The 14,826-nt window shown below is 43.4% G+C and overlaps 1 protein-coding gene across 1 annotated transcript in view; it reads left to right on the forward strand.

The window, feature by feature from the left end:
* The first annotated feature begins 218 nt into the window (after positions 1-218).
* Positions 219-14,826, forward strand: part of banp (BTG3 associated nuclear protein) — a 50,985-nt gene continuing 36,377 nt past the window's right edge. The window contains exons 1-7 of the mRNA XM_062547555.1: positions 219-370; positions 1,785-1,866; positions 2,863-2,951; positions 3,382-3,581; positions 4,056-4,160; positions 4,588-4,751; positions 8,781-9,020. Of these exons, the coding sequence (XP_062403539.1) occupies positions 1,794-1,866; positions 2,863-2,951; positions 3,382-3,581; positions 4,056-4,160; positions 4,588-4,751; positions 8,781-9,020 (871 nt within the window). The 5' untranslated portion in view covers positions 219-370; positions 1,785-1,793. The remainder of the gene's footprint in view (positions 371-1,784; positions 1,867-2,862; positions 2,952-3,381; positions 3,582-4,055; positions 4,161-4,587; positions 4,752-8,780; positions 9,021-14,826) is intronic.

Raw genomic sequence — 14,826 nt, forward strand, 5'->3', positions numbered from 1 at the left:
GTAGGGCCTATATGCTTCAACTTCAGCTTCAGCGCTGCAACAAAGTTGGGTGCTCCTCAGTTGGCACTGATCGGCCTCTGGCTCTTGGACTAATTGGCAAGTTGGACAATAACTCTCTTTTTTTGGGTGTTACCTGTTAACGACATAGTACAGAGTTAAGACAGTTTTGAAATTATAGGAATCCTCTGGCTGGGTACACGTTCATTCCCAAGGCAGTTGTAGTACTCAACTCCGCCTCTTGCAGTGAACAGGACAGGAGGGCCGAGAAGCGAGCGGTTTCACCGAGCTCAGGCAAGGAGCGTTTTTCTCGCGAGGAAGGGCGCCATTATCGGAATCCCTACAAACAACACGAGAATTCATCATTCACACGGTAATATAACCCAATCTGACACAGTACATATCTCGAGAGGTTGAAGCGGTGTGTGCAACCTACTCGAAGTTTGTGTTGGCTTGAGGATACAAATGGCAGAATCCTCCTCAATCGAATTGAACTAGATAGCCTTGTTAGGGACAACGCTACTTCAAACGAGGCCTAGAAACATTTGCTAGCTGGCTTACCTCTTTACATTAACATTAGTGCGTGCAAGCCCTAGTTGCTAATGTTAGCTGAGTAGTGCTATGCTAGCCAGCTAGCATATCTCCCAGCCTGCACAGAAAACATGAGTCATTTTGGGATTGGAACAGACTGCCCAATTAACTCGGCAACGAACAAATGTGTAGCCCGCAAATGTCGGTTAAAGAAAAATATGGTTTGATATTCACCCGATGATGGATTAACCTGGCGGAACGACGACACAGCTCTCTTATTATTAGGGAGAAAGCTAGGTTAGCATGGTAAACTGAAAACTAACATTGTTTTCATGCAGCTAAAGAAGAGCTTCAATTGCAGCACTGTTAGGAGCAGCAATAGCTTAAGTAGCGTGCAATTCAGTGACTCCACGACGAAATGCGCTTTTAATTGAGTAAAAAAACAACTTTTAAACCGAACCAGTTATTAGTGTTAACCACTAAAACGTGATTATCGGCGTCATACCATATCATGCTAGGCTTCTTAGCCGATAACGTTAAGTTGGCTAACGTAACCCGCTAACTTATGTGTTATGACAAGGACAAGTCATCATTCAAGTTCTTGCACATAGTTTAAGAGCAAAAAACACTCAAAGTTTTTTTCTAATTCACGAGATTAACGTTACATACATAGTTGCTACCAAGTTAACCTTCGTTTTAGAATTAGAAAGCGTCGGTTGCAAGACCCGTTAACACATGAACTGTTGCTAAATAGCAAAGATGTACTGCCTGAAGATGATGTCCTCTGAGCATCACCATTTTCATTGTACCTTTCTTTTAACCCCCAATAAATTCTGATTTTGCACACCATGTAATTTGTTGTCATTTTTAGCAACACACCGTTGTGAACATAGTTTGATTTAAATTTGGCATCTTACTTTGTCACTGAGTTGTCTTGTTGTAGTCTTATAAGTACAAATCTGTGTAGTTGTCTCCATAATGTAACCTTAGGCCTCCTTTTGTTTGACTGATTGACAGGATAAGAATATTTTGTTTTAGCCTGGTATAATCTCTGACTAATTGTCAGCTAGAAAAATTGTTAGCACATTCAATGGCATAATTGAAACCCCTATTCAGTACATTAAGGTGGTGTAAGTTTCTAATGGGCTATTGGATTATGGAAAAGAAAATATTGGATCCACACACCTAATATCAACATTGTCACAAATGTTGATATTTTGAACATAAAAGGGTCATCAGTATTGATTTTCTTGTAGGTCGTCTGCATGATGGCAGAGCACGATTTGGTGGAGATGGTCCAGATAGCTGTGGAGGATCTGGGACAAGAGGACCAATCAGGTAAGATAGATAGATAACTTAGATAGATGACTTTATTCTTCTCCTATGGGAGATGATGGTGTCAACGCAGCAATTGATATTAGCATTTATTACGCACATACACACAAGTAAAAAAATAAATACATTTTGGACCAGAAGTCTCTGTACAGTTGATCGCAAACTGAGACTTATTTGCTCTCAATATGATTCTCCTCTCCTGACACAAAAGGGAGTCGTCGTAAATTGTTATCAGTGGACAGGAATGACTTTCTATAATGGTCCTTATTACAACAAAGTTGATGTGGCCTCCAGCTGAAAACATTCTGTTGTCTGATAGTTCATGCAGTGGGTGTGAGGTGCTGTCCATAATGCTAAGCCCTTTTTGCAACAGTCAGCTCTAGGGCCTGCTCTTCTAATCGGTCTGTTTAGTTTGTTGGTGTCATTTTGCCCTGATGCTGCTACCCCAACAGATGGCTGCAAAAGAAAGAAAAAAAGAAAGAAACAGCAAACTTGTGAAACATATTCAACATTCTGTTGCATACATTTAAAGACCTAAGCCTCCTCTGGAAATATGATCTGCTCTGTCCCTTCCTTTATATTGACACAGTATTGCATTCCCAGTCCAATTTGTTGTCAAGGTGTAAACTCTGGTATTTTTTCCACTACTTCCACCTCTTAACCATGATGGAAAAAGTTGACGTTCAACTTTGTCTTTGCCCTTTGCCTAAAGTCTACTGCCATCTCCTTTGCGAGATTACACTCGGTCTCCTCCCCATTCTTAACACACCTTACAACTGCAGAGTCATCAGAGTATTTCTGAGGATGGCGTGTTGCAGAGTTGTGCTGGAAGTGTTAAGTGTATAGTGTATGAAGAGGACTGTAAGATATATCTTCGGTCACTGGTGCCACTTGCTTTAATATCCCTCAGGTTGTATTGGCATTTTCTCATTTCAAAACCCCATAAATGTATCTAAATCAAATGGTTATTGATATGATGTCTGGTGTCATGGTCCACAGATGTTCTGGAGAACCATGATGATGGAGAGGGAAAACCGGACAGGAAACGTGCAAGAGTGGACATCTCCAGTCAGGATACCACTCTGAAGGTACTCTTCACTCTCACAGACGCACAGCAACCTCACAATTCAGTGGCAAAACTGCTGTGTCAATGTGATGTACACATATGATATACCCGTAATTTCCCAACTATTAGCCGCAACTTATACGTTTATTTTGCTAAATTTCTTCAGCTGTAAGGTTAATACAGGGGACAGTTAATATGGTATTAATATGCTTTTGTTTCTTTTAACTTGCATACAAAAACACTGTCCTGTGGCTTATACACAATGCGGCTAATATGCAGGAAATTACTGTATGCACAAGAACACTAGTTGCATAAAAACCTGAAGCACGAGACCCAAAGATAAAAGTAACAAAGGTTTTTTTTTGTGTGTGGAGCTGTGACAGGTGTACATTGCAAACACATCACACCTTCCCCCTATTCATGTACTATTTATGTGCTATTCATCTCTACAGTCCTTGCTGTTCTCCATGAATCAGTCCATTTGCCAGAGACTTGATTCCATGGAGGCCAAGCTGCAGGTTCTGGAGGCAACTTGTCGGGCCTTGGAGGACAAGTTGGATGCGGTAGTGAACAAGAACCAGGGACCCATTCAGGTGCCCATGGTGGCTGGCTCGCCACTAGGAGCCACACAGACTTGGAATAAAGTGCGCTGGTGAGTGACTAGTAGATAGTGCTGTATTCGGTAATGTCTAAACATTTTTGTGGCAATTTTTTCATTAGCGGCTCCATTTGCAGCACCACATAAAATACACAGAACTGAAACTACACAATATGCAGCTAATCACATTATACAGTTAACTAGACATCACAATCACAGCAGACAAAAGAGAAAAAATCATTTCACCATAGTTATTCATCTTGAGTTAGGGTTGAAATCACAATACAATATACTGTGAATGTTTTTTTAAATGTTGAAGTGTAGAGACAGAGCAGGGCTTGTACATAATGGCATGATAGTATTTTACAGAACTTGCCTACTGTCTCATGCACTACTATGGGTGCTCACACACACACACACACACACACACACACACACATGCAGAAAATATCCAAATTCACATTTGTAGCTTGTAAATTGTAAATGTAATGGTGTGATCATTTGTTTCTGCTTCCTGTGTTCCCTCAGTGTGGTTCCGCAGACCAATGTGATTGTAAGCGGCGAGAACAAGCCAAAGGCCCAGGAAGAGACCAATACTCGTGCCTCTGAGTCTCTGGAGAACCTCCTGAGCAAGTGAGACCCTGGTCAACACACACACACACACACACACACACACACACACACACACACACACACACACACGGTCACAGTCTCTCTTGTCACTGCAGTCAGCAAAACAACATGATACAGAACACATAACCGGTCATATTTAGCCAGCCAGGCCTTATAGGATGACCTGTGTTCCAAACCTAGGTAAAACATTGGCCATTAAGTCAAATGCCTCAAGATGTTTCAAGGTGGTACCGTTAATAGAATGCTGAGAAGAGTCATCGAGGATGTGAGGCTGACATTGAGATCAATCTTACCTCACTGAGGCAAGGGCCCATACCACTGTCAACAGCCATAGTTGAGTCCTCTGCGTGTGTGTGTGTCTGTGTGTCTGTGTGTGTGTGTGCATGTACGCACGTGTCAATGCTGTATGTTTTTGTTGTGGCGGCAGCACGGTGGGGGGACGGCGACAGAACACAATTCTGGTGAAAGTTCCAGCACACGAGGAGAGTCAGGACGAGCAGGAGAGCGGATCGGAGACCAGCGACTCCATGCCCGGGCCGGGCTCGGCGCAGAACCACAACAACGTCACCCTCATCACCCTCAACTCTGAAGGTAAGAGCTTTCATGCAGTGAGGAACAACACATTGAAGAATATACAGTATATATGGATATATGCTTTGTTATTTCATCCCAGAAGGGAAATTGCAGTGTTCCAGCATCTATATTAAACATTTAATATTTAATGTTTAATATAGATGATTTAATATTTAAGAGATTTAATTCTGGCCACTATAAGGAGCCAATGGAGAGTGACTAGGAGAGGAGTTACATGTGTCCTCTTTGGCTGACTGAAGAGCAAGCGTGCGTAGCGATCTTATTGCACAAGTAGGCCAGCTAACAGTGAATTACAGTAGTCCAACTTGGAGATAATCATGGCTTGTACAAGAAGTTGCGGTCTGGTAAGGTCTGATATTCCTAATGTTGTAAAGGATAAACCGACATAGCTTTGCAATTGAGGCTACACGCTCAGAGAAGTTAAGTCGCAAACCTCAAAAGCTCAGTTTTTGAGAGATTAAGCTGAAGGTGCCGATCTTTCATCCAGACTGAAATATCCTTAAGGCATGCAGAAATCCGAGGCGAAATGCTAGAGTCCTCAGGTGGGGAAATAGATAAAGTTGAGTGTCGTCCACATAGCAATGACTGTCAGGGAGTCATGAATTTTACATTTGAACCCTTGGTCATTGTGAATGGCATGTTCAGGGTTTGCCTGAGGAGGCCCTAAAGGATTTGCATTAATTCCTAAATTAACCAAAATTTAGATTGTCAGTAGTTTTGGTAGTTTGTGGTTTACCAGTTTCTTGTGTTCATTTCATGTATCGGTTTGATATCCATTCATTTTCACTTTCTTGGGCCAAGATATGCACAATCTATACACTCAAGTGTTCTGAAACCATCGGCAATGGCAAAGAATCAAGAATACCTTTCCATACAAGGAGCTGAGTGCTTGGATCATGTGTGTACTTGGGATTGTCTTCCCTTTAGGAGTTTTGCATGTTGTGCCTGTAGGGGGCGTTTAATGTTGTGACATTTTGTGTAGTGATGTTTGTGAGTGTTGCACCAGGCAGTATCAAGGAATGTGAGTGACATTATTTGAACATTTCTGCTACCGTGGTGGTTATTTGCGGTTGAAACTCTCCCAGTTGGATGGCTTCCTGGTGCCACTGCTTTCACATTTCATCTTTAGTAAAAAAAAGGGCATTCTGTAGGCTGCATGAGTATTCTGTGCTCTGCCTTGTATCTGTCACGTTGTCAGTCAATAGATAGATAGATAGATAGATACTTTATTGATCGCCAAGGGGAAATTCAAGACACACCTGTGCCTATAGTCTGTACATGAGAGTAAGAGAGAGAGGGTGCTCCCATACTCTGTTTGATACCTGCTTGGGTCCCATCATGGACCCCCTCTCCATAGTACAAAAAAAGATAGTTGGCACCCTACTTTAGCCTGTGATGTATATTCAACCCTGCGTCTTGGCAGTCAGACAACAGATCCTGTGTGCTGACTGTAACCAGTGAAAGATGGCATTATTCAGGCCTACCTTTGATGCTGTGGATCATATGAAGACAATCTTGTGCACTAAATAGGATTTGCCAAGGGTCACACCAGTGTTTCAAGGTGTCGTGTTGAATTGGACTGAAAGCATCTGCCTGTCCTTTCAGGTTTGAACATTTCATCTGGTTTTAATAGAATTGACAAAACCAGTCCCTTTCATAAAACAGATTACAGATGGATTGAAAGAGGATGTTTTTGGCTAAATGACGGAATGTATCCAGTCAATAAACACAAAAATTAAAAGGAGGGAAAATAAACAGTTTTCTGAATGGAGTTGTTTGTTTGTTCAGATTGTCTTATAAGCAGATAGTTCAGACTGATGGAATTTTTCTTGCAGTACAGCGTAGCATTTTAACCCATTTGTCAACATTAGCACGCAAGCACACCCACTCATAACAAAGCACACATCAAAAAGCATAGAACACATATTATATACAGATGTACATGGAGTGATGTCATTCAGGAACCATATGTGTCCAGATGTATAGGACGGGCTTAATGTAACATAATGCAATATTAATAAGCCACTGATTGCATTACATAGGATATTCCATAATAAGATCCACTGTGCCCTGTCTGTGTCCATGAAGTGTTTATATTCTCTGAATCTCTAGGTTCAATGCATTTCCATTGCTCTGTGTATGTTCCTACGTGTTTATTTGTTACAGTTAATCTCTTTTATTCAGTCTGCTTAGAACTGGGTCTGTGCCATCTGTGATCTTTTTAGAAAATAATTTTGTTCTTGCATATGTTCTTCTCCATATTATGGGGTGAAGATGATTCGCGTTTCAAAATGATGACATAAGGCATTTGTTGCACTGTAGTTATTTGCCATGTTTGTTTTAAAAAGAAAACTTGTGGGTTGTTATTGATAGTAACACATTTTGTTAGATGCAGTGTTTTTACTTTCGCTGCCACAAAATGTGCACACGATAAATGTGAAACAGAAAACATGTATAAGCAATTTGCAGACCAGCCCCAACTTTAATCTGAGCGCAATTACAGTCTAAGGTCATTCATTTGAGAAATTGTACTGAACCTTTTGAACTTAAGATTTTTTTTTATCCTTAACAGTAACCAAAAGGTTGAAACATTCTGTTTTCCAGGATAGAATTACCCAGATCCAAATAGTATCTGTATGACTAAAATGGCTGGAGCAGTTAATTCAATTATGTACTCTTTGTGTTTCTAAATAATGAACTTCTGCAAGGGTCACACATCTGTCACTGAGTCATGGTGGGAAGTTGAATGTCGCCATGCCCTGCAGAGGCCACATGGGGGCACTGTAACACCATGTGTAAGGGGACATTCAACTGTTGCTTACTCCCAGGATCCTCAAAGATATAACATTCTTTTTGGAGAAGCAGTTTTTCCATGATACTATAAAACCCTTAGCCACCACCAAAGCCATACTGTCTGGAAGTAAATGCCAAACCATTGCCAGGTTTTTTTTCTGTGCCAAATTCCATTTGGAGCCAGTAGGCTCTTGGTTAGCAAGTTATTTGCACACATTGGGTCCAGATTTACTTAGAGCTTTGATGTGCAGACCGTCCCAGCGTCTCATTGGTGCACGACTCAGAGTGTGACCAATCGTGAGTCCTGATGCTGGTTTTTGCTTGCATGGAAACATTTTGCCTGCAAAGCCCGTAAATCATGCCAGTGGCCTTTGATGGTTCGGTCGGCTGGCTGGCTCTGAGGCACGCCCTCCTTCGGAGAGCCACAGGCCTCCAGACTCAAGTTTCATCTCAGAGTCGGTCTGTTGGACACTGTACTCATTCAGGTGTTGCAGCTGCAGAATGGGTGGACAGTGCTGTGATGCACTTGGCTGTCATCCCACCAGGCTTCTACGCCAAACCCTGCCCTTTAAATAAGCTGATTTCATTTTAAAACATATTGCATAAAGTTAGGGGGAAAAAAATTCAGGTCCAAAAAAGTCATGTCATCCTTGATTTGACCCACCCATGCACAGGCCGAACTGAGGTCTCCTTTAGAACAAGTCAGCCAGCACTTGGCTGCTCAGACACCTGGAGGGAATTGCTATGACTGACTCCAACAGAAAGCATAGTGCTAGCATTATCCGGCTATGAATGGAATGTAGATGGCTCTTGGCTTTTCTCTCAAGTTATTGTCCAGCATAACAAAATCCCACTTTGTTTGAACATTTCCCTTAGAAACAATGGTTTGACTGCACCCATAGATTATGATGAACCAGTAGAATGATGCTTAATGTCTTCTACTGAATCACCTATGTGTCTATAAAAATCAAACTTGTAAAATATCAAATTGTTATTGGTATCAAAAGTGACGGACTTGAGCTTGACTATTGACTTCTGAGGAAAGAATCTCAGAGCCAGAAAATGGTATAAGCAAGGAGTGTTAAAGCAACACTAAAGCACTTTTTCACTGTATGCTGTATCATGTGTTCACTAATTCATGGATTGGGATAAATGCAGAGACCAAATTTCTCTCACAGGATGAAAAGAGTACAGGATATGCTTAATCTCTGTCCCCCTGCCCCCTCTCCACAGAGGACTACCCCGCTGGCACGTGGCTGGGGGACGAGGGCAACGCGGAGATGCGCGTGCGGTGCCCGATCTCCGCGGCCGACATGCTCCACATCAGCACCAACTGCCGCACGGCGGAGAAGATGGCGCTGACGCTGCTGGACTACCTGTTCCACCGCGAGGTGCAGGCCATGTCCAACCTGTCCGGCCAGGGCAAGCACGGCAAGAAGCAGCTGGACCCGCTCATGATCTACGGCATACGCTGTGAGGCCCCATACAACACACACTCCTCTTAAGGCCACCACACACTCCTCTTCACGCCGCCACACACTCTTCAGGCCACACACTCTTCAGGCCACAACACACTCCTCTTCATACCACACACTCCTCTTCACGCCACCACACACTCTTCAGGCCACAACACACTCCTCTTCATACCACACACTCCTCTTCACGCCACCACACACTCTTCAGGCCACAACACACTCCTCTTCATACCACACACTCCTGTTCAGGACACACACATTTATCTTCACACCACCACACTCCTCTTCACTTCATTGTCTTCATGACACACACTGTTTAAAGTAAAGCGGGGGTTAAAGGGACTGGTGTGTGGCTGTGGCAGTTTTATCCAAAGTGACATGGACGCACAGTTGGACATGGACACACTCCTCTTCATACCACACACTCCTCTTCACACCACACAGTCCTCATCACACCACACACTCCTGCTCCTATTCTATTTAAAGTCAGAGAGGGTTTGAAGTGGAGCAGTAATCAAGGATCTTTGTTTAAAGTAAAGATGACTGGTGTGTGGCAGTTTTATCCAAAGTGACATGGACGCACTGTTGAATTTGGGATTTGAATCCTGGCCAGCTGATTGTCAGGTAGCGACGTTATCATGAGTTTTTTTTATTTTACTTTTTTTTTTTATCAGTGAATGGATTCATTAATTAGCAGCAAGTGATAATACATAGTCTGGCTATCACCATACTAAGCTCAATTTTTTAAGATTTTTAAGAACATTAGTATGGGGAGTCTGCACAAGAGACGTGCTCTCTCAGAGGAGGGGGGGGACTGTCGAGCTCTGTTGGCATCGTTCAAATGACTGTACACTTGGACAGTCCTCCAACCAATCAGACCAATGATCCGGGTACGTCTTTTGGATAAGCTAGTTTGTGATTGGAGCCAAAGGTTGTGGACAGGAAGCAGGGGAGATAGATGTGCAGGTTTCCAGCCTGAGCTGCCGGGCGAAATCCAAATTCGCCAGCAGATCAGGCAGGGTTCACCCAGCCTAGATAATACATTTAGTGATATGTAATAAGTAATCTGCATCTGCATCTGCATCTGAGAGTGAGCATGTGGCAGGTGCCCAGGTGTAGACTGTACTTTGAACACACTGATGCCTTTGTGTTCTGCCCCATATACTGCTTGGAGATTGACACTTATTAATAAGTCTGGAAGGGCACCTCAGAGAGAAACTGCAAGGAAAGGCGGCCGGCACATGGAAGTGGTGGTGGCTCTACTGTGCAAACATGCCTTAGTTCTTATACTGTACGTATCTCTTCAACATACTGTACTTAACCACCTCTAGGCCCAAGACACCTTATCTGCCAGAACCTGGCTCTGAAGCAGTTTCACAGCAGCTAGACACCTGATTGGATTAATTTGATCAGCTGATCTAAAATCTTCTTAGGATTGCTTGGCTTTGCCACCTTTACTGCTCCTTATTTATTTTGAGTACAAATCTGCTGAAACATATCTTAAAGGTGACCTATGCAAGTTTTTTTTAGCTTAATTGGCCTTAACTGATCAGCTTCCGAGTCATTGGAATGTTTTTTTTTACTTATTTCAGGTTGAATGATGGCTGTCTCGCTTCCCCCTAGCGCCTGTGAACGAAAAAACACACTTACTGGCCGGTGGCACTGACAAACAGAAAGTCTCCATTCTTACGATCATGCTCATGAAAAGGCAGACCGACCGATTGAGTAGTGTTGTAAAATATACACGCTAAAGCTGTAGGGGAAGCTCTGCAGAGAAACCTGCAAGCGTAAAACGAGTAAAAAAAACAGCGAAGAAATCGCCAAACCTGCATAGTTCCTCTTTACTGTATTGGATCGTCCACGTCTACCTGATGCTTTTCCCTGTTGCCTGCCGTCACTTCTAGATGACTTCATATGTAGATATCTCTGCTGCTTCTCTGACCTGCCTCTTCGGCCTTTGGGCTCTTTGGACGTGACCTCATCTCCTGTTCAGTCCCACTTCCTGCTCCTGGGTCTCTCTCTGCAGAGTGTTGTCTCTGGAACCACACACTGTACTGTACATCCACTCTTGGCCCTCTGTCAGCCCTTCTACCACCTACACACGGGGCTCCCCTGTCTCGTATAACACTACTTCCTCCCCTGTCCCCCGATCTTGCCTACACACACACACACACATGCTCACACACATGCTCACACACTCACATGCACACACATGTTGCACACACATACAATTATATACTCACCTGCCTGACCGACATTTTCGCCCACACACTCAAAGCCTTTCCCACTTTTTTTGCTCTCTTTGTCCCTGACTTTCCCAAATGCTAACACACAGACACACACACACACACACACACACACACACACACACATAATTCTTTCACTCACACACTCTCTGGATGCAAGCACACACTGTCCCTCCCTGACCTACGCACACACACTTTCTCACACATCCTCTGCCCCCCCCCCCCCCCCCCCACACCCTCACTTGCAATATCTCTGGCCCACACACACACACACTGATACACTCTTACTCTCTCTCCCACACTTTCTCTGGCTTCATGCACTCTTACACACACTTTCAACACACACTTTCACCACACACACACACACACACACACACACTCACCCCAAGGCCAACCCCTCCCAGTGCATGGCTCAAGAATGAGCTCAGTAACAAACACGAGTCCTTCTCTCCCCAGGCAGGTTAGAACAACACACACTCATCACCTCGCATTAATGCGCAACACATTCCCGGATATGCTAAAGCCCTGCGACGGCACGCACACGTAGGTCAGCGAGCGAGATCTCAGACGGATCGCCATCGCCGTATCTAATGAAGCAGGCACGGGCGCATGGCACGCTCTCACACTCTCCTCCCCAACACAGTTCTCCATGCCAGGCATGGCCTCTTACATGTTCTGTCACTCATGGTCTTGTGTGTGTGTTTTTGTCTGTCTGTCTGTCTGTTTGTCTGTCTGTGTCTGCCTGTCTGTCTGCATGTCTGCCTGCATGTCTGTCTGTGTGTGATACTGGTGGGATGTTGGGTGACAGTGCTAATAGTGCCCTCTGATGGGGCAGTTGTTGTGCCTGTCTGAAGGAGACTGCCCCACTTCTCACCCACACTTCAACCATGCTCTCAGTTCTTAGATTTTTAGGTGGACTCATGCATTTACATTCTCTCATCGACACACACACAGACGCATACATACATACATACATACATACATACACCAGTGATACGCATTCGCCAATTTCAAGTGAGTCGCCCCATGCTGTAATTCAACCCAACCGTAACTCAAGCAACTGACGTTACTAGATAGACAAAACTGATGCAAATTAGCTTAGGTGTTCTTTAAGGTCAATTGATAAAACTCTTCCATATAAACAAGCTTTGTGTAAACAAGCTCCTCTGTCACAACAGCGTAACTGACCTGGTGCATTCATGACATCATTTGGAAAAAACACGCAGCACACACACAAAGCTTTCTCCTGAGGTCGACAAGATCATTAGGCTGGACAGCAGTTTGGCCTACAGGTTGCCTGTAGGGGGATTATGAAATTCTTTGGAAACAATGCAGCAGTGTCAGCATTATTTTACTGGGCTACTTTATTATAAACCCTGTGTCAGGATTGTTGTTAATGATCAAATAGAAGCCAGTTAAAACAAGCTGCACTAGGCCTATGGGTCTAGGTTAGGCTGTAATTTAATTTTCTCACTCCTTCAAATGATGTCTGACCTGTGTTGTAGTCTACTTTTCCCTTGGCTACTTGTTTAGATATGAGCTTATTTCTTTCTTATGTGAGGGCTGCTAGAAACATGTCATTCCCTCGGAGCTACAAACTAGGAAATTAAGCCAAAGCTCAGTTGAACAGAAAAGTTACGGTTAGGGTACAACAAACCTGATTTTGAGCTCTCTCATCCTCAGCTGTTCTGTCTCCTTCTTGACTCAAGTACAGTAAGTGCCTGCAGTCATCACGGGCAGCATCTTCTTGAGATTGTCAGCCAATGATTCTTTGCAAAATATTGCAGAGTATTGATTTTTGCTTTTCGGTGGTATTTTACTAATATGCTGAAATTACTGTTATTGTTTCACCTGACTTGCCCACGAATTGCCTGAATATGAATGACTGTGGGCACCTGCTTATTTCACATCAGTCCACTCATCACTCATGAATACACACACACACACACATACGCACAAACACACAGAGTTAACGAGATCTTGTGTGCACACACGTATGCACTCAACCGGGAGTCACAATGAACACATACATCATCTATTATGAAGAGTGACACCTATGTTGTCCCCTCATGTAATCTCTATTCATATTTCACACCCCCACCCTGTAAAGCCACATTAGTGCTAATCCAAGCTAACAGCTCATTCATAAATCCAGCAGGCTGACAGGATAATGTTTATGGCCTAGGAGAGGCCTTGAGTAACTGCCCTTCAAATTGGAGAAAATGTGGATGAATAGGAGTACAAACTTGCAAACATGTTCACTCATCTCATGGTTGATAGCCACCCCTAATCGCACAGTTAAAGGGATAATCCGGAGTGAAATGCACTTTAGATCAATTTTTCGGACTATTGGGAGTACATACGTTGAGTTGACACCAAAATCATGTCATTCGGATGTATTTTGAGAAAGTTCGAGCTCACCGTTTTTAGCCAAAACTCGTTAGCCTGGAGGTGACTCGGGCATGTCATTTCGCCGCTACAAAACGCTATTTTTATACCTCTTCTACTGTTCCAAACAACACTACACTTACGTGGTAGTGAGTAGAGGGTCCCTAAAGCCAAACCGAAGTATCCCCACGTCTTTATGTGGTCGGATAGAGAGTCCAGAATGAATTTAATCGAGTCAGTACCTTTCCGGAAATGTCGCTGTTGCAGCTAGCAACGTTTTCACAACACTTTACTAACATTTCCGGAAAGGTACGGACTCGATTAAATTCATTCTGGACTCTCTATCCGACCACATAAAGACGTGCGGATACTTCGGTTTGGCTTTAGGGAACCTCTACTCACTACCACGTAAGTGTAGTGTTGTTTGGAACAGTAGAAGAGGTATAAAAATAGAGTTTTGTAGCGGCGAAAGGACACGCCCCGGTCACTTCCAGGCTAACGAGTTTTGGCTAAAAACGGTGAGCGCGAACTTTCTCAAAATACATCCGAATGACATGATTTTGGTGTCAACTCAACGTATGTACTCCCAATAGTCCGAAAAATTGATCTAAAGTGCATTTCACTCCGGATTATCCCTTTAATTTCATGAAGTTCCTTTCCAAAGTTACCTTAATTTCCTTCTGGATCAATAAAGTGTCTATCTGTCTTATCTATTTATCTGTTTATCTATCTCTATATCTATCGATCTGTCTGTCTGTCTGTCAATCAGGAGGTAGAGATAGTGTTTTCCGTGCTTTCCGGTCTTTATTTGATTCTCTAAACTAAACGTCTTGGCTTCTGAGGTCTTTGTCAGATTCCTGCTCTTTGGCTTAGGTTGTGGAACAAAGCACTCTGACATCTTAAAACCAAATGTTCTAAAGATGTGTCTGTGTGTGTGTGTGTGTGTGTGTGTGTGTGTGTGTGTGTGTGTGTGTGTGTGTGTGTGTGTGTGTGTGTGTGTGTGTGTGTGTGTGTGTGTGTGTGTGTGTGTGTGTGTGTGTGTGTGTGTGTGTGTGTGTGTGTGTGTGTGTGTGTGTGTGTGTGTGTGTGTGTGTGTGGTTGAGGAGTCAGACTGGTTGATTTTCAGTGGAACATTAGCCTGCTTTGCATATGATGTAATGCCTCTACCCT

The sequence above is a fragment of the Sardina pilchardus genome, chromosome 10, assembly GCF_963854185.1.
Source record: "Sardina pilchardus chromosome 10, fSarPil1.1, whole genome shotgun sequence".
NCBI classification, from domain to species: Eukaryota; Metazoa; Chordata; class Actinopteri; order Clupeiformes; family Clupeidae; genus Sardina; species Sardina pilchardus.